The sequence below is a fragment of the Saccoglossus kowalevskii genome, chromosome 16 (assembly GCF_978046115.1).
Source record: "Saccoglossus kowalevskii chromosome 16, keSacKowa6.1, whole genome shotgun sequence".
NCBI lineage: Eukaryota > Metazoa > Hemichordata > Enteropneusta > Harrimaniidae > Saccoglossus > Saccoglossus kowalevskii.
This window is the reverse complement of record NC_140656.1, coordinates 27,676,076-27,701,553: the sequence shown is the minus strand read 5'-3', so window position 1 is coordinate 27,701,553 and position 25,478 is coordinate 27,676,076. Positions and strand designations below refer to the sequence as shown.

Here is a 25,478-nt window from a genome sequence, read left to right as displayed (position 1 = left end):
ATCTACACATCAATACAATCATATCACTTTACAATCTACACATGAATACAATCATATTAGTTTACAATCTACACATCAATACAATCATATCACTTTACAATCTACACATGAATACAACCATATCACTTTACAATCTACACATGAATACAACCATACCACTTTACAATACACACATGAATACAACCATATCACTATACAATCTACACATGAATACAACCATATCACTTTACAATCTACACATGAATACAACCATATCACTATACAATCTACACATGAATACAACCATATCACTTTACAATCTACACATGAATACAACCATCTCACTTTACAATCTACGCATGAATACAACCATATCACTTTACAATCTACACATGAATACAACCATCTCACTTTACAATCTACGCATGAACACAATCATATCACTATACCATCTACACATGAATACAACCATATCAATTTACAATCTACACATGAATACAACCATCTCACTTTACAATCTACACATGAATACAACCATATCACTTTACAATCTACACATGAATACAAACATCTCACTTTACAATCTACACATGAATACAATCATATCATTTTACAATCTACACATGAATACAACCATATCACTTTACAATTTACACATGAATACAACCATATCACTTTACAATATACACATGAATACAACCATATCACTATACAATCTACACATGAATACAACCATATCACTTTACAATCCACACATGAATACAATCATATCACTTTACAATCTAAAATGAATACAACCATATCACTTTACAATACACACATGAATACAACCATATCACTTTACAATCTACACATGAATACAACCATATCACTTTACAATCTACACATGAATACAACCATATAACTTTACAATCTACACATGAATACAACCATATCACTTTACAATCTACACATGAATACAACCATATCACTTTACAATCTACACATCAATACAACCATATCACTTTACAATCTACACATCAATACAATCATATCATTTTACAATCTACACATGAATACAACCATATCACTTTACAATTTACACATGAATACAACCATATCACTTTACAATATACACATGAATACAACCATATCACTATACAATCTACACATGAATACAACCATATCACTTTACAATCCACACATGAATACAATCATATCACTTTACAATCTAAAATGAATACAACCATATCACTTTACAATACACACATGAATACAACCATATCACTTTACAATCTACACATGAATACAACCATATCACTTTACAATCTACACATGAATACAACCATATCAATTTACAATCTACACATGAATACAACCATATCACTTTACAATCTACACATGAATACAACCATATCACTTTACAATCTACACATCAATACAACCATATCACTTTACAATCTACACATCAATACAACCATATCACTTTACAATCTACACATCAATACAACCATATCAGTTTACAGTCTACACATGAATACAATCATATCACTTTACAATCTACACATGAATACAACCATATCACTTTACAATCTACACATGAATACAACCATACCACTTTACAATACACACATGAATACAACCATATCACTATACAATCTACACATGAATACAACCATAACACTTTACAATCTACACATGAATACAAGCATATCACTTTACAGTCTACACATGAATACAATCATATCACTTTACAATCTACACATGAATACAACCATACCACTTTACAATACACACATGAATACAACCATATCACTATACAATCTACACATGAATACAACAATATCACTTTACAATCTGCACATGAATACAACCATATCGCTTTACAATCTACACATGAATACAACAATATCACTTTACAATCTACACATGAATACAACATGTCACTTTACAATCTACACATGAATACAATCATATCACTTTACAATCTAAAATGAATATAATCATATCATTTTACAGTCTACACATGAAATACAATCATATTAGTTGACAATCTACAGATTAATACAAACATATTAGTTTACGATCTACACATGAATACAATCATATCACTTTCCAGTCTACACATGAATACAGCCATATCACTTTACAATCTACAGATGAATACAACCATATCACATTACGATCTACACATCAATACAATCATATCACTTTACAATCTACACATGAATACAATCATATTAGTTTACAATCTACACATGAATACAATCATATCACTTTACAATATACACATGAATACAACCATATCACTTTACAATCTACACATGAATGCAACCATATCACTTTACAATCTACACATGAATACAACCATATCACTTTACAATCTACACATGAATACAACCATATCACTTTAATATCTACACATGAATACAACCATATCACTATACAATCTACACATGAATACAACCATATCACTTTACAATCTACACATGAATACAACCATATCACTTTACAATCTACACATGAATACAACCATATCACTTTACAATCTACACATGAATACAACCATATCACTATACAATCTACACATGAAATACAACCATATCACTTTACAATCTACACATGAATACAACCATCTCACTTTACAATCTACACATGAATACAACCATATCACTTTACAATCTACACATGAATACAACCATCTCACTTTACAATCTACACATGAATACAACCATATCACTTTACAATCTACACATGAATACAACCATCTCACTTTACAATCTACACATGAATACAACCATATCACTTTACAATCTACACATGAATACAACCATATCACTTTACAATCTACACATGAATACAACCATATCACTTTACAATCTACACATGAATACAACCATATCACTATACAATCTACACATGAATACAACCATATCACTTTACAATCTACACATGAATACAACCATCTCACTTTACAATCTACACATGAATACAACCATCTCACTTTACAATCTACACATGAATACAACCATATCACTTTACAATCTACACATGAATACAACCATATCACTATACAATCTACACATGAATACAACCATATCACTTTACAATCTACACATGAATACAACCATCTCACTTTACAATCTACGCATGAACACAACCATCTCACTTTACAATCTACACATGAATACAACCACATCACTTTACAATCTACACATTAATACAACCATATCACTTTACAATCTACACATGAATACAACCATATCACTATACAATCTACACATGAATACAACCATATCACTTTACAATCTACACATGAATACAACCATCTCACTTTACAATCTACGCATGAACACAATCATATCACTATACCATCTACACATGAATACAACCATATCAATTTACAATCTACACATGAATACAACCATCTCACTTTACAATCTACACATGAATACAACCATATCACTTTACAATCTACACATGAATACAAACATCTCACTTTACAATCTACAAATGAATACAATCATATCATTTTACAATCTACACATGAATACAACCATATCACTTTACAATTTACACATGAATACAACCATATCACTTTACAATATACACATGAATACAACCATATCACTATACAATCTACACATGAATACAAACATCTCACTTTACAATCTACACATGAATACAATCATATCATTTTACAATCTACACATGAATACAACCATATCACTTTACAATTTACACATGAATACAACCATATCACTTTACAATATACACATGAATACAACCATATCACTATACAATCTACACATGAATACAACCATATCACTTTACAATCCACACATGAATACAATCATATCACTTTACAATCTAAAATGAATACAACCATATCACTTTACAATACACACATGAATACAACCATATCACTTTACAATCTACACATGAATACAACCATATCACTTTACAATCTACACATGAATACAACCATATCACTTTACAATCTACACATGAATACAACCATATCACTTTACAATCTACACATGAATACAACCATATCACTTTACAATCTACACATGAATACAACCATATCACTTTACAATCTACACATCAATACAATCATATCATTTTACAATCTACACATGAATACAACCATATCACTTTACAATTTACACATGAATACAACCATATCACTTTACAATATACACATGAATACAACCATATCACTATACAATCTACACATGAATACAACCATATCACTTTACAATCCACACATGAATACAATCATATCACTTTACAATCTAAAATGAATACAACCATATCACTTTACAATACACACATGAATACAACCATATCACTTTACAATCTACACATGAATACAACCATATCACTTTACAATCTACACATGAATACAACCATATCACTTTACAATCTACACATGAATACAACCATATCACTTTACAATCTACACATGAATACAACCATATCACTTTACAATCTACACATCAATACAACCATATCACTTTACAATCTACACATCAATACAACCATATCACTTTACAATCTACACATCAATACAACCATATCAGTTTACAGTCTACACATGAATACAATCATATCACTTTACAATCTACACATGAATACAACCATATCACTTTACAATCTACACATGAATACAACCATACCACTTTACAATAGACACATGAATACAACCATATCACTATACAATCTACACATGAATACAACCATATCACTTTACAATCTACACATGAATACAAGCATATCACTTTACAGTCTACACATGAATACAATCATATCACTTTAAAATCTACACATGGATACAACCATATAACCTTACAATCTAGACATGAATACAACCATATCACTTTACAATCTACACATGAATACAACCATATCACTTTTCAATCTACACATGAATACAACCATCTCACTTTACAATCTACACATGAATACAACCATATCACTTTACAATCTACACATGAATACAACCATCTCACTTTACAATCTACACATGAATACAACCATATCACTTTACAATCTACACATGAATACAACCATCTCACTTTACAATCTACACATGAATACAACCATATCACTTTACAATCTACACATGAATACAACCATATCACTTTACAATCTACACATGAATACAACCATATCACTTTACAATCTACACATGAATACAACCATATCACTATACAATCTACACATGAATACAACCATATCACTTTACAATCTACACATGAATACAACCATCTCACTTTACAATCTACACATGAATACAACCATCTCACTTTACAATCTACACATGAATACAACCATATCACTTTACAATCTACACATGAATACAACCATATCACTATACAATCTACACATGAATACAACCATATCACTTTACAATCTACACATGAATACAACCATCTCACTTTACAATCTACGCATGAACACAACCATCTCACTTTACAATCTACACATGAATACAACCACATCACTTTACAATCTACACATGAATACAACCATATCACTTTACAATCTACACATGAATACAACCATATCACTATACAATCTACACATGAATACAACCATATCACTTTACAATCTACACATGAATACAACCATCTCACTTTACAATCTACGCATGAACACAATCATATCACTATACCATCTACACATGAATACAACCATATCAATTTACAATCTACACATGAATACAACCATCTCACTTTACAATCTACACATGAATACAACCATATCACTTTACAATCTACACATGAATACAAACATCTCACTTTACAATCTACACATGAATACAATCATATCATTTTACAATCTACACATGAATACAACCATATCACTTTACAATTTACACATGAATACAACCATATCACTTTACAATATACACATGAATACAACCATATCACTATACAATCTACACATGAATACAACCATATCACTTTACAATCCACACATGAATACAATCATATCACTTTACAATCTAAAATGAATACAACCATATCACTTTACAATACACACATGAATACAACCATATCACTTTACAATCTACACATCAATACAACCATATCACTTTACAATCTACACATCAATACAACCATATCACTTTACAGTCTACACATGAATACAACCATCTCACTTTACAATCTACACATGAATACAACCATCTCACTTTACAATCTACACATGAATACAACCATATCACTTTACAATCTACACATGAATACAACCATATCACTATACAATCTACACATGAATACAACCATATCACTTTACAATCTACACATGAATACAACCATCTCACTTTACAATCTACGCATGAACACAACCATCTCACTTTACAATCTACACATGAATACAACCACATCACTTTACAATCTACACATGAATACAACCATATCACTTTACAATCTACACATGAATACAACCATATCACTATACAATCTACACATGAATACAACCATATCACTTTACAATCTACACATGAATACAACCATCTCACTTTACAATCTACGCATGAACACAATCATATCACTATACCATCTACACATGAATACAACCATATCAATTTACAATCTACACATGAATACAACCATCTCACTTTACAATCTACACATGAATACAACCATATCACTTTACAATCTACACATGAATACAAACATCTCACTTTACAATCTACACATGAATACAATCATATCATTTTACAATCTACACATGAATACAACCATATCACTTTACAATTTACACATGAATACAACCATATCACTTTACAATATACACATGAATACAACCATATCACTATACAATCTACACATGAATACAACCATATCACTTTACAATCCACACATGAATACAATCATATCACTTTACAATCTAAAATGAATACAACCATATCACTTTACAATACACACATGAATACAACCATATCACTTTACAATCTACACATCAATACAACCATATCACTTTACAATCTACACATCAATACAACCATATCAGTTTACAGTCTACACATGAATACAATCATATCACTTTACAATCTACACATGAATACAACCATATCACTTTACAGTCTACACATGAATACAATCATATTAGTTTACAATATACACATGAATACAACCATATCACTTTACAATCTACACATGAATACAACCATATCACTTTACAATCTACACATGAATACAATCATATCAGTTTACAATCTACACATGAATACAACCATATCACTTTACAATCTACACATGAAGACAATCATATCACTTTACAGTCTACACATGAATACAATCATATCAGTTTACAATCTACACATGAATACAACCATATCACTTTACAATCCACACATGAATACAACCATATCACTTTACAATCTACACATGAATACAATCATATCACTTTACAATCTACACATGAATACAACCATATCACTTTACAATCTACACATAATACAAGCATATCACTTTACAATCTACACATGAATACAACCATATCACTTTACAATATACACATGAATACAACCATATCACTATACAATCTACACATGAATACAACCATATCACTTTACAATCTACACATGAATACAACCAAGTCACTTTACAATCTACACATGAATACAATCATATCACTTTACAATCTACACATGAATACAACCATATCACTTTACAATCTACACATGAATGCAACCATACCACTTTACAATACACACATGAATACAACCATATCACTATACAATCTACACATGAATACAACCATATCACTTTACAATCTACACATGAATACAACCATATCACTTTACAATCTACAAATGAATACAATCATATCACTATACAATCTACACGTGAATACAATCATATCACTTTACAATCTACACATGAATACAACCATATCACTTTTCAATCTACACATGAATACAACCATATCACTTTTCAATCTACACATGAATACAACCATATCACTTTACAATCTACACATGAATACAACCATATCGCTTTACAATCTACACATGAATACAACCATATCACTTTACAATCTACACATGAATACAACCATATTGCTTTACAGTCTTCACATAAATACAACCATATCACTTTACAATATACACATGAATACAACCATATCGCTTTACAATCTACACATGAATACAACAATATCACTTTACAATCTACACATGAATACAACATGTCACTTTACAATCTACACATGAATACAATCATATCACTTTACAATCTAAAATGAATATAATCATATCATTTTACAATCTACACATGAATACAACCATATCACTTTACAATCTACACATGAATACCATCATATCACTTTACAATCTACACATGAATACAGCAACATCACTTTACAATCTACACATGAATACAACCATATCACTTTACAATCTACACATGAATACAATCATATCACTTTACAGTCTACACATGAATACAATCATATCGCTTTACAATATACACATGAATACAACCATATCACTATACAATCTACACATGAATACAACCATATCACTTTACAATCTACACATGAATACAACCATATCACTTTACAATCTACACATGAATACAACCATATCACTTTACAATCTACACATGAATACAACCAAGTCACTTTACAATCTACACATGAATACAATCATATCACTTTACAATCTACACATGAATACAATCATATCACTTTACAATCTACACATGAATACAACCATATCACTTTACAATCTACATATGAATACAACCATACCACTTTACAATACACACATGAATACAACCATATCACTTTACAATCTACACATGAATACAACCATATCACTTTACAATCTACACATGAATACAATCATATCACTATACAATCTACACGTGAATACAATCATATCACTTTACAATCTACACATGAATACAACCATATCACTTTACAATCTACACATGAATACAACCATCACTTTACAATCTACACATGAATACAATCATAGCACTTTACAGTCTACACATGAATACAACCATCACTTTACAATCTACACATGAATACAATCATATCACTTTACAGTCTACACATGAATACAAGCATATCACTTTACAGTCTACACATGAATACAATCATATCACTTTAAAATCTAGACATGGATACAATCATATAACCTTACAATCTAGACATGAAAACAACCATATCACTTTACAATCTACACATGAATACAACCATATCACTTTTCAATCTACACATGAATACAACCATATCACATTTCAATCTACACATGAATACAACCATATCACTTTACAGTCTACACATGAATACAACCATATCGCTTTACAATCTACACATGAATACAACCATATCACTTTACAATCTACATATGAATACAACCATATCGCTTTACAGTCTTCACATAAATACAACCATATCACTTTACAATATACACATGAATACAACCATATCGCTTTACAATCTACACATGAATACAACAATATCACTTTACAATCTACACATGAATACAACATGTCACTTTACAATCTACACATGAATACAATCATATCACTTTACAATCTAAAATGAATATAATCATATCATTTTACAGTCTACACATGAAATACAATCATATTAGTTGACAATCTACAGATGAATACAAACATATTAGTTTACGATCTACACATGAATACAATCATATCACTTTCCAGTCTACACATGAATACAGTCATATCACTTTACAATCTACAGATGAATACAACCATATCACTTTACGATCTACACATCAATACAATCATATCACTTTACAATCTACACATGAATACAATCATATTAGTTTACAATCTACACATCAATACAATCATATCACTTTACAATCTACACATGAATACAACCATATCACTTTACAATCTACACATGAATACAACCATACCACTTTACAATACACACATGAATACAACCATATCACTATACAATCTACACATGAATACAACCATATCACTTTACAATCTACACATGAATACAAGCATATCACTTTACAGTCTACACATGAATACAATCATATCACTTTAAAATCTACACATGGATACAACCATATAACCTTACAATCTAGACATGAATACAACCATATCACTTTACAATCTACACATGAATACAACCATATCACTTTTCAATCTACACATGAATACAACCATATCACTTTTCAATCTACACATGAATACAACCATATCACTTTACAATCTACACATGAATACAACCATATCGCTTTACAATCTACACATGAATGCAACCATATCACTTTACAATCTACACATGAATACAACCATATCGCTTTACAGTCTTCACATAAATACAACCATATCACTTTACAATATACACATGAATACAACCATATCGCTTTACAATCTACACATGAATACAACAATATCACTTTACAATCTACACATGAATACAACATGTCACTTTACAATCTACACATGAATACAATCATATCACTTTACAATCTAAAATGAATATAATCATATCATTTTACAATCTACACATGAATACAACCATATCACTTTACAATCTACACATGAATACAATCATATCACTTTACAATCTACACATGAATACAGCAACATCACTTTACAATCTACACATGAATACAACCATATCACTTTACAATCTACACATGAATACAACCATATCACTTTACAATCTACACATGAATACAATCATATCACTTTACAGTCTACACATGAATACAATCATATCGCTTTACAATATACACATGAATACAACCATATCACTATACAATCTACACATGAATACAACCATATCACTTTACAATCTACACATGAATACAACCATATCACTTTACAATCTACACATGAATACAACCATATCACTTTACAATCTACACATGAATACAACCAAGTCACTTTACAATCTACACATGAATACAATCATATCACTTTACAATCTACACATGAATACAATCATATCACTTTACAATCTACACATGAATACAACCATATCACTTTACAATCTACATATGAATACAACCATACCACTTTACAATACACACATGAATACAACCATATCACTTTACAATCTACACATGAATACAACCATATCACTTTACAATCTACACATGAATACAATCATATCACTATACAATCTACACGTGAATACAATCATATCACTTTACAATCTACACATGAATACAACCATATCACTTTACAATCTACACATGAATACAACCATCACTTTACAATCTACACATGAATACAATCATAGCCCTTTACAGTCTACACATGAATACAACCATCACTTTACAATCTACACATGAATACAATCATATCACTTTACAGTCTACACATGAATACAAGCATATCACTTTACAGTCTACACATGAATACAATCATATCACTTTAAAATCTAGACATGGATACAACCATATAACCTTACAATCTAGACATGAAAACAACCATATCACTTTACAATCTACACATGAATACAACCATATCACTTTTCAATCTACACATGAATACAACCATATCACTTTTCAATCTACACATGAATACAACCATATCACTTTACAATCTACACATGAATACAACCATATCGCTTTACAATCTACACATGAATACAACCATATCACTTTACAATCTACATATGAATACAACCATATCGCTTTACAGTCTTCACATAAATACAACCATATCACTTTACAATATACACATGAATACAACCATATCGCTTTACAATCTACACATGAATACAACAATATCACTTTACAATCTACACATGAATACAACATGTCACTTTACAATCTACACATGAATACAATCATATCACTTTACAATCTAAAATGAATATAATCATATCATTTTACAGTCTACACATGAAATACAATCATATTAGTTGACAATCTACAGATGAATACAAACATATTAGTTTACGATCTACACATGAATACAATCATATCACTTTCCAGTCTACACATGAATACAGTCATATCACTTTACAATCTACAGATGAATACAACCATATCACTTTACGATCTACACATCAATACAATCATATCACTTTACAATCTACACATGAATACAATCATATTAGTTTACAATCTACACATCAATACAATCATATCACTTTACAATCTACACATGAATACAACCATATCACTTTACAATCTACACATGAATACAACCATACCACTTTACAATACACACATGAATACAACCATATCACTATACAATCTACACATGAATACAACCATATCACTTTACAATCTACACATGAATACAACCATATCACTTTACAATCTACACATGAATACAATCATATCACTATACAATCTACACGTTAATACAATCATATCACTTTACAATCTACACATGAATACAACCATATCACTTTACAATCTACACATGAATACAACCATCACTTTACAATCTACACATGAATACAATCATATCACTTTACAGTCTACACATGAATACAAGCATATCACTTTACAGTCTACACATGAATACAATCATATCACTTTAAAATCTACACATGGATACAACAATATAACCTTACAATCTAGACATGAATACAACCATATCACTTTACAATCTACACATGAATACAACCATATCACTTTTCAATCTACACATGAATACAACCATATCACTTTTCAATCTACACATGAATACAACCATATCACTTTACAATCTACACATGAATACAACTATATCGCTTTACAATCTACACATGAATACAACCATATCACTTTACAATCTACACATGAATACAACCATATCGCTTTACAGTCTTCACATAAATACAACCATATCACTTTACAATATACACATGAATACAACCATATCGCTTTACAATCTACACATGAATACAACAATATCACTTTACAATCTACACATGAATACAACATGTCACTTTACAATCTACACATGAATACAATCATATCACTTTACAATCTAAAATGAATATAATCATATCATTTTACAATCTACACATGAATACAACCATATCACTTTACAATCTACACATGAATACAATCATATCACTTTACAATCTACACATGAATACAGCAACATCACTTTACAATCTACACATGAATACAACCATATCACTTTACAATCTACACATGAATACAACCATATCACTTTACAATCTACACATGAATACAATCATATCACTTTACAGTCTACACATGAATACAATCATATCGCTTTACAATATACACATGAATACAACCATATCACTATACAATCTACACATGAATACAACCATATCACTTTACAATCTACACATGAATACAACCATATCACTTTACAATCTACACATGAATACAACCAAGTCACTTTACAATCTACACATGAATACAATCATATCACTTTACAATCTACACATGAATACAACCATATCACTTTACAATCTACATATGAATACAACCATATCGCTTTACAGTCTTCACATAAATACAACCATATCACTTTACAATATACACATGAATACAACCATATCGCTTTACAATCTACACATGAATACAACAATATCACTTTACAATCTACACATGAATACAACATGTCACTTTACAATCTACACATGAATATAATCATATCACTTTACAATCTAAAATGAATATAATCACATCATTTTACAGTCTACACATGAAATACAATCATATTAGTTGACAATCTACAGATGAATACAAACATATTAGTTTACGATCTACACATGAATACAATCATATCACTTTCCAGTCTACACATGAATACAGTCATATCACTTTACAATCTACAGATGAATACAACCATATCACTTTACGATCTACACATCAATACAATCATATCACTTTACAATCTACACATCAATACAATCATATTAGTTTACAATCTACACATGAATACAATCATATCACTTTACAATCTACACATGAATACAACCATATCACTTTACAATCTACACATGAATGCAACCATATCACTTTACAATCTACACATGAATACAACCATATCACTTTACAATCTACACATGAATACAACCATATCACTTTACAATCTACACATGAATACAACCATATCACTATACAATCTACACATGAATACAACCATATCACTTTACAATCTACACATGAATACAACCATATCACTTTACAAATCTACACATGAATACAACCATATCACTTTACAATCTACACATGAATACAACCATATCACTTTACAATCTACACATGAATACAATCATATCACTTTACAATCTACACATGAATACAACCATACCACTTTACAATACACACATGAATACAACCATATCACTATACAATCTACACATGAATACAACAATATCACTTTACAATCTACACATGAATACAACCATATCACTTTACAATCTACACATGAATACAATCATATCACTATACAATCTACACGTGAATACAATCATATCACTTTACAATCTACACATGAATACAACCATATCACTTTACAGTCTACACATGAATACAATCATATCACTTTAAAATCTACACATGGATACAACCATATAACCTTACAATCTAGACATGAATACAACCATATCACTTTACAATCTACACATGAATACAACCATATCACTTTTCAATCTACACATGAATACAACCATATCACTTTTCAATCTACACATGAATACAACCATATCACTTTACAATCTACACATGAATACAACCATATCGCTTTACAATCTACACATGAATACAACCATATCACTTTACAATCTACACATGAATACAACCATATCGCTTTACAGTCTTCACATAAATACAACCATATCACTTTACAATATACACATGAATACAACCATATCGCTTTACAATCTACACATGAATACAACAATATCACTTTACAATCTACACATGAATACAACATGTCACTTTACAATCTACACATGAATACAATCATATCACTTTACAATCTAAAATGAATATAATCATATCATTTTACAGTCTACACATGAAATACAATCATATTAGTTGACAATCTACAGATTAATACAAACATATTAGTTTACGATCTACACATGAATACAATCATATCACTTTCCAGTCTACACATGAATACAGTCATATCACTTTACAATCTACAGATGAATACAACCATATCACTTTACGATCTACACATCAATACAATCATATCACTTTACAATCTACACATGAATACAATCATATTAGTTTACAATCTACACATGAATACAATCATATCACTTTACAATATACACATGAATACAACCATATCACTTTACAATCTACACATGAATGCAACCATATCACTTTACAATCTACACATGAATACAACCATATCACTTTACAATCTACACATGAATACAACCATATCACTTTACAATCTACACATGAATACAACCATATCACTATACAATCTACACATGAATACAACCATATCACTTTACAATCTACACATGAATACAACCATATCACTTTACAATCTACACATGAATACAACCATATCACTTTACAATCTACACATGAATACAACCATATCACTATACAATCTACACATGAATACAACCATATCACTTTACAATCTACACATGAATACAACCATCTCACTTTACAATCTACACATGAATACAACCATATCACTTTACAATCTACACATGAATACAACCATCTCACTTTACAATCTACACATGAATACAACCATATCACTTTACAATCTACACAATAATACAACCATCTCACTTTACAATCTACACATGAATACAACCATATCACTTTACAATCTACACATGAATACAACCATATCACTTTACAATCTACACATGAATACAACCATATCACTTTACAATCTACACATGAATACAACCATATCACTATACAATCTACACATGAATACAACCATATCACTTTACAATCTACACATGAATACAACCATCTCACTTTACAATCTACACATGAATACAACCATCTCACTTTACAATCTACACATGAATACAACCATATCACTTTACAATCTACACATGAATACAACCATATCACTATACAATCTACACATGAATACAACCATATCACTTTACAATCTACACATGAATACAACCATCTCACTTTACAATCTACACATGAATACAACCATATCACTTTACAATCTACACATGAATACAACCATATCACTATACAATCTACACATGAATACAACCATATCACTTTACAATCTACACATGAATACAACCATCTCACTTTACAATCTACGCATGAACACAATCATATCACTATACCATCTACACATGAATACAACCATATCAATTTACAATCTACACATGAATACAACCATCTCACTTTACAATCTACACATGAATACAACCATATCACTTTACAATCTACACATGAATACAAACATCTCACTTTACAATCTACACATGAATACAATCATATCATTTTACAATCTACACATGAATACAACCATATCACTTTACAATTTACACATGAATACAACCATATCACTTTACAATATACACATGAATACAACCATATCACTATACAATCTACACATGAATACAACCATATCACTTTACAATCCACACATGAATACAATCATATCACTTTACAATCTAAAATGAATACAACCATATCACTTTACAATACACACATGAATACAACCATATCACTTTACAATCTACACATGAATACAACCATATCACTTTACAATCTACACATGAATACAACCATATCACTTTACAATCTACACATGAATACAACCATATCACTTTACAATCTACACATGAATACAACCATATCACTTTACAATCTACACATGAATACAATCATATCAGTTTACAATCTACACATGAATACAACCATATCACTTTACAATCTACACATCAATACAACCATATCACTTTACAATCTACACAGCAATACAACCATATCAGTTTACAGTCTACACATGAATACAATCATATCACTTTACAATATACACATGAATACAACCATATCACTTTACAATCTACACATGAATACAACCATATCACTTTACAATCTACACATGAATACAACCATATCACTTTACAATCTACACATGAATACAACCATATCACTTTACAATCTACACATCAATACAACCATATCACTTTACAATCTACACATGAATACAACCATATCACTTTACAATCTACACATCAATACAATCATATCACTTTATAGTCTACACATGAATACAATCATATTAGTTTACAATATACACATGAATACAACCATATCACTTTACAATCTACACATGAATACAACCATATCACTTTACAATCTACACATGAATACAATCATATCAGTTTACAATCTACACATGAATACAACCATATCACTTTACAATCTACACATGAATACAACCATATCACTTTACAGTCTACACATGAATACAACCATATCACTTTACAATCTACACATGAATACAACCATATCACTATACAATATACACATGAATACATCCATATCACTTTACAATCTACACATGAATACAACCATATCACTTTACAGTCTACACATGAATACAATCATATCACTTTACAATCTACACATGAATACAACCATATCACTTTACAATCCACACATGAATACAACCATATCACTTTACAATCTACACATGAATACAATCATATCACTTTACAATCTACACATGAATACAACCATATCACTTAACAATCTACACATGAATACAAACATCTCACTTTACAATCTACACATGAATACAACCATATCGCTTTACAGTCTACACATGAATACAATCATATCACTTTACAATCTACACATGAATACAACCATATCACTTTACAATCTACACATGAATACAACCATATCACTTTACAATCTACACATGAATACAATCATATCGCTTTACAGTCTACACATGAATACAACCATATCACTTTACAATCTACACATGAATACAATCATATCACTTTACAGTCTACACATGAATACAATCATATCACTTTACAATCTACACATGAATACAACCATATCACTTTACAATCTACACATGAATACAACCATATCGCTTTACAGTCTACACATGAATACAATCATATCACTTTACAATCTACACATGAATACAACCATATCACTTTACAATCTACACATGAATACAAACATCTCACTTTACAATCTACACATGAATACAACCATATCGCTTTACAGTCTACACATGAATACAATCATATCGCTTTACAATCTACACATGAATACAACCATATCACTTTACAATCTACACATGAATACAGCCATATCACTTTACAATCTACACAGGAATACAAACATCTCACTTTACAATCTACACATGAATACAACCATATCGCTTTACAGTCTACACATGAATACAATCATATCACTTTACAATCTACACATGAATACAATCATATCAGTTTACAATCTACACATGAATACAACCATATCACTTTACAATCTACACATGAATACAACCATATCACTTTACAATTTACACATGAATACAACCATATCACTTTACAATCTACACATGAATACAACCATATCACTTTACAATCTACACATGAATACAACCATATCACTTTACAATCAACACATGAATACAAACATCTCACTTTACAATCTACACATGAATACAACCATATCGCTTTACAGTCTACACATGAATACAATCATATCACTTTATAATCTACACATGAATACAACCATATCACTTTACAATCTACACATGAATACAACCATATCACTTTACAATCTACACATGAATACAAACATCTCACTTTACAATCTACACATGAATACAACCATATCACTTTACAATCTACACATGAATACAACCATATCGCTTTACAGTCTACACATGAATACAATCATATCGCTTTACAATCTACACATGAATACAACCATATCACTTTACAATCTACACATGAATACAACCATATCACTTTACAATCTACACATGAATACAATCATATCGCTTTAAAGTCTACACATGAATACAACCATATCACTTTACAATCTACACATGAATACAACCATATCACTTTACAATCTACACATGAATACAAACATCTCACTTTACAATCTACACATGAATACAACCATATCACTTTACAATCTACACATGAATACAATCATATCGCTTTACAGTCTACACATTAATACAACCATATCACTTTACAATCTACACATGAATACAACCATATCACTTTACAATCTACACATGAATACAAACATCTCACTTTACAATCTACACATGAATACAACCATATCGCTTTACAGTCTACACATGAATACAATCATATCACTTTACAATCTACACATGAATACAACCACATCACTTTACAATCTACACATGAATACAACCATATCACTTTACAATCTACACATGAATACAAACATCTCACTTTACAATCTACACATGAATACAACCATATCGCTTTACAGTCTACACATGAATACAATCATATCACTTTACAATCTACACATGAATACAACCATATCACTTTACAATCTACACATGAATACAACCATATCACTTTACAATCTACACATGAATACAAACATCTCACTTTACAATCTACACATGAATACAACCATATCGCTTTACAGTCTACACATGAATACAATCATATCACTTTACAATCTACACATGAATACAACCATATCACTTTACAATCTACACATGAATACAACCATATCACTTTACAATCTACACATGAATACAATCATATCGCTTTACAGTCTACACATGAATACAACCATATCACTATACAATCTACACATGAATACAACCATATCACTTTACAATCTACACATGAATACAACCATATCACTTTACAATCTACACATGAATACAACCATATCACTTTACAATCTACACATGAATACAACCATATCACTTTACAATCTACACATGAATACAACCATATCACTATACAATCTACACATGAATACAACCATATCACTTTACAATCTACACATGAATACAACCATCTCACTTTACAATCTACACATGAATACAACCATATCACTTTACAATCTACACATGAATACAACCATCTCACTTTACAATCTACACATGAATACAACCATATCACTTTACAATCTACACATGAATACAACCATCTCACTTTACAATCTACACATGAATACAACCATATCACTTTACAATCTACACATGAATACAACCATATCACTTTACAATCTACACATGAATACAACCATATCACTATACAATCTACACATGAATACAACCATATCACTTTACAATCTACACATGAATACAACCATCTCACTTTACAATCTACACATGAATACAACCATCTCACTTTACAATCTACACATGAATACAACCATATCACTTTACAATCTACACATGAATACAACCATATCACTATACAATCTACACATGAATACAACCATATCACTTTACAATCTACACATGAATACAACCATCTCACTTTACAATCTACGCATGAACACAACCATCTCACTTTACAATCTACACATGAATACAACCACATCACTTTACAATCTACACATGAATACAACCATATCACTTTACAATCTACACATGAATACAACCATATCACTATACAATCTACACATGAATACAACCATATCACTTTACAATCTACACATGAATACAACCATCTCACTTTACAATCTACGCATGAACACAATCATATCACTATACCATCTACACATGAATACAACCATATCAATTTACAATCTACACATGAATACAACCATCTCACTTTACAATCTACACATGAATACAAACATATCACTTTACAATCTACACATGAATACAAACATCTCACTTTACAATCTACACATGAATACAATCATATCATTTTACAATCTACACATGAATACAACCATATCACTTTACAATTTACACATGAATACAACCATATCACTTTACAATATACACATGAATACAACCATATCACTATACAATCTACACATGAATACAACCATATCACTTTACAATCCACACATGAATACAATCATATCACTTTACAATCTAAAATGAATACAACCATATCACTTTACAATACACACATGAATACAACCATATCACTTTACAATCTACACATGAATACAACCATATCACTTTACAATCTACACATGAATACAACCATATCACTTTACAATCTACACATGAATACAACCATATCACTTTACAATCTACACATGAATACAACCATATCACTTTACAATCTACACATGAATACAACCATATCACTTTACAATCTACACATGAATACAATCATATCAGTTTACAATCTACACATGAATACAACCATATCACTTTACAATCTACACATCAATACAACCATATCACTTTACAATCTACACATCAATACAACCATATCAGTTTACAGTCTACACATGAATACAATCATATCACTTTACAATATACACATGAATACAACCATATCACTTTACAATCTACACATGAATACAACCATATCACTTTACAATCTACACATGAATACAACCATATCACTTTACAATCTACACATCAATACAACCATATCACTTTACAATCTACACATGAATACAACCATATCACTTTACAATCTACACATCAATACAATCATATCACTTTATAGTCTACACATGAATACAATCATATTAGTTTACAATATACACATGAATACAACCATATCACTTTACAATCTACACATGAATACAACCATATCACTTTACAATCTACACATGAATACAATCATATCAGTTTACAATCTACACATGAATACAACCATATCACTTTACAATCTACACATGAATACAATCATATCACTTTACAGTCTACACATGAATACAACCATATCACTTTACAATCTACACATGAATACAACCATATCACTATACAATATACACATGAATACATCCATATCACTTTACAATCTACACATGAATACAACCATATCACTTTACAGTCTACACATGAATACAATCATATCAGTTTACAATCTACACATGAATACAACCATATCACTTTACAATCCACACATGAATACAACCATATCACTTTACAATCTACACATGAATACAATCATATCACTTTACAATCTACACATGAATACAACCATATCACTTAACAATCTACACATGAATACAAACATCTCACTTTACAATCTACACATGAATACAACCATATCGCTTTACAGTCTACACATGAATACAATCATATCACTTTACAATCTACACATGAATACAACCATATCACTTTACAATCTACACATGAATACAACCATATCACTTTACAATCTACACATGAATACAATCATATCGCTTTACAGTCTACACATGAATACAACCATATCACTTTACAATCTACACATGAATACAATCATATCACTTTACAGTCTACACATGAATACAATCATATCACTTTACAATCTACACATGAATACAACCATATCACTTTACAATCTACACATGAATACAACCATATCGCTTTACAGTCTACACATGAATACAATCATATCACTTTACAATCTACACATGAATACAACCATATCACTTTACAATCTACACATGAATACAACCATATCACTTTACAATCTACACATGAATACAAACATCTCACTTTACAATCTACACATGAATACAACCATATCGCTTTACAGTCTACACATGAATACAATCATATCGCTTTACAATCTACACATGAATACAACCATATCACTTTACAATCTACACATGAATACAACCATATCACTTTACAATCTACACAGGAATACAAACATCTCACTTTACAATCTACACATGAATACAACCATATCGCTTTACAGTCTACACATGAATACAATCATATCACTTTACAATCTACACATGAATACAATCATATCAGTTTACAATCTACACATGAATACAACCATATCACTTTACAATCTACACATGAATACAACCATATCACTTTACAATCTACACATGAATACAACCATATCACTTTACAATCTACACATGAATACAACCATATCACTTTACAATCTACACATGAATACAACCATATCACTTTACAATCTACACATGAATACAAACATCTCACTTTACAATCTACACATGAATACAACCATATCGCTTTACAGTCTACACATGAATACAATCATATCACTTTATAATCTACACATGAATACAACCATATCACTTTACAATCTACACATGAATACAACCATATCACTTTACAATCTACACATGAATACAAACATCTCACTTTACAATCTACACATGAATACAACCATATCACTTTACAATCTACACATGAATACAACCATATCGCTTTACAGTCTACACATGAATACAATCATATCGCTTTACAATCTACACATGAATACAACCATATCACTTTACAATCTACACATGAATACAACCATATCACTTTACAATCTACACATGAATACAATCATATCGCTTTAAAGTCTACACATGAATACAACCATATCACTTTACAATCTACACATGAATACAACCATATCACTTTACAATCTACACATGAATACAAACATCTCACTTTACAATCTACACATGAATACAACCATATCACTTTACAATCTACACATGAATACAATCATATCGCTTTACAGTCTACACATGAATACAACCATATCACTTTACAATCTACACATGAATACAACCATATCACTTTACAATCTACACATGAATACAAACATCTCACTTTACAATCTACACATGAATACAACCATATCGCTTTACAGTCTACACATGAATACAATCATATCACTTTACAATCTACACATGAATACAACCACATCACTTTACAATCTACACATGAATACAACCATATCACTTTACAATCTACACATGAATACAAACATCTCACTTTACAATCTACACATGAATACAACCATATCGCTTTACAGTCTACACATGAATACAATCATATCACTTTACAATCTACACATGAATACAACCATATCACTTTACAATCTACACATGAATACAACCATATCACTTTACAATCTACACATGAATACAAACATCTCACTTTACAATCTACACATGAATACAACCATATCGCTTTACAGTCTACACATGAATACAATCATATCACTTTACAATCTACACATGAATACAACCATATCACTTTACAATCTACACATGAATACAACCATATCACTTTACAATCTACACATGAATACAATCATATCGCTTTACAGTCTACACATGAATACAACCATATCACTTTACAATCTACACATGAATACAATCATATCACTTTACAGTCTACACACGAATACAACCATATCACTTTACAATCTACACATGAATACAATCATATCACTTTACAATCTACACATGAATACAGCCACATCACTTTACAATCTACACATGAATACAACCATATCACTTTACAATCTACACATGAATACAACCATATCACTTTACAATCTACACATGAATACAATCATATCACTTTACAGTCTACACATGAATACAATCATATCGCTTTACAATCTACACATGAATACAACCATATCACTTTACAATCTACACATGAATACAATCATATCACTTTACAATCTACACATGAATACAATCATATCACTTTACAATCTACACATGAATACAACCATATCACTTTACAATCTACACATGAATACAATCATATCAGTTTACAATCTACACATGAATACAACCATATCACTATACAATCTACACATGAATACAACCATATCACTTTACAATCTACACATGAATACAACCATATCACTTTACAGTCTACACATGAATACAATCATATCAGTTCACAATCTACACATGAATACAACCATATCACTTTACAATCTACACATGAATACAACCATATCACTTTACAATCTACACATGAATAGAATCATATTAGTTTACAGTCTACACATGAATACAATCATATGTATTTTAGAAACTGTATTGGTCAGAATTTTGCGATGAATGAAATGAAAATTACAGTTGGTCTTGTTCTGAGAAAGTTTAATTTAGCAGTCGATGACTTCAAACGTGTTCGTCGTATAAATAGTATGATATTACGCTGTGAAACAGGACTCCATCTTCACGTGGAACCCCGCAAGACTGAATCAACATAAATCACCATGATTCTCATTATAACGGCCGTCAACCTGCACACTTTGCTGTACAAGACCAAGTCTGTTATGTAAATTACCAAATATGCTGCAGCAAAGAGTGCATTCTCATAATACCCACCATGAGTGTAAGCAAGTTCAAAATCAGATACATAAATGATGAAACAACAAATTAACTTTCATATTCATTGATGATGCATATTCCACCAACAACTCAAAGATTATTAATTCTAGTTAATCGATTCATCCTACTGGACAGATTTGTTAAGACAATCCAATCCCCCGCCCCTGAAATATATCTTACTGTATGTATGTATTTTGTACCTCTGACGTTAAGATCAATGTTGCGAGTCATTCTTTGAATGTAACCATATATATATTATTAAATCATTGTTTTGCAAAGTAAGAAAAATTTCATATCATAGGCTTCGTTAGTGCGTGATGTT

The 25,478-nt window shown here is 30.2% G+C and overlaps 1 protein-coding gene across 1 annotated transcript in view; it reads left to right on the top strand.

Moving 5' to 3' along the window:
- LOC100366418 (cytochrome P450 4F3-like) overlaps positions 1–25,035 on the top strand; it is a 54,246-nt gene extending 29,211 nt beyond the window's left edge. The window contains exon 9 of the mRNA XM_085490972.1: positions 24,855–25,035. Coding sequence (XP_085347098.1) covers positions 24,855–25,035 — 181 coding nt within the window. The remainder of the gene's footprint in view (positions 1–24,854) is intronic.
- Positions 25,036–25,478: the final 443 nt, after the last annotated feature.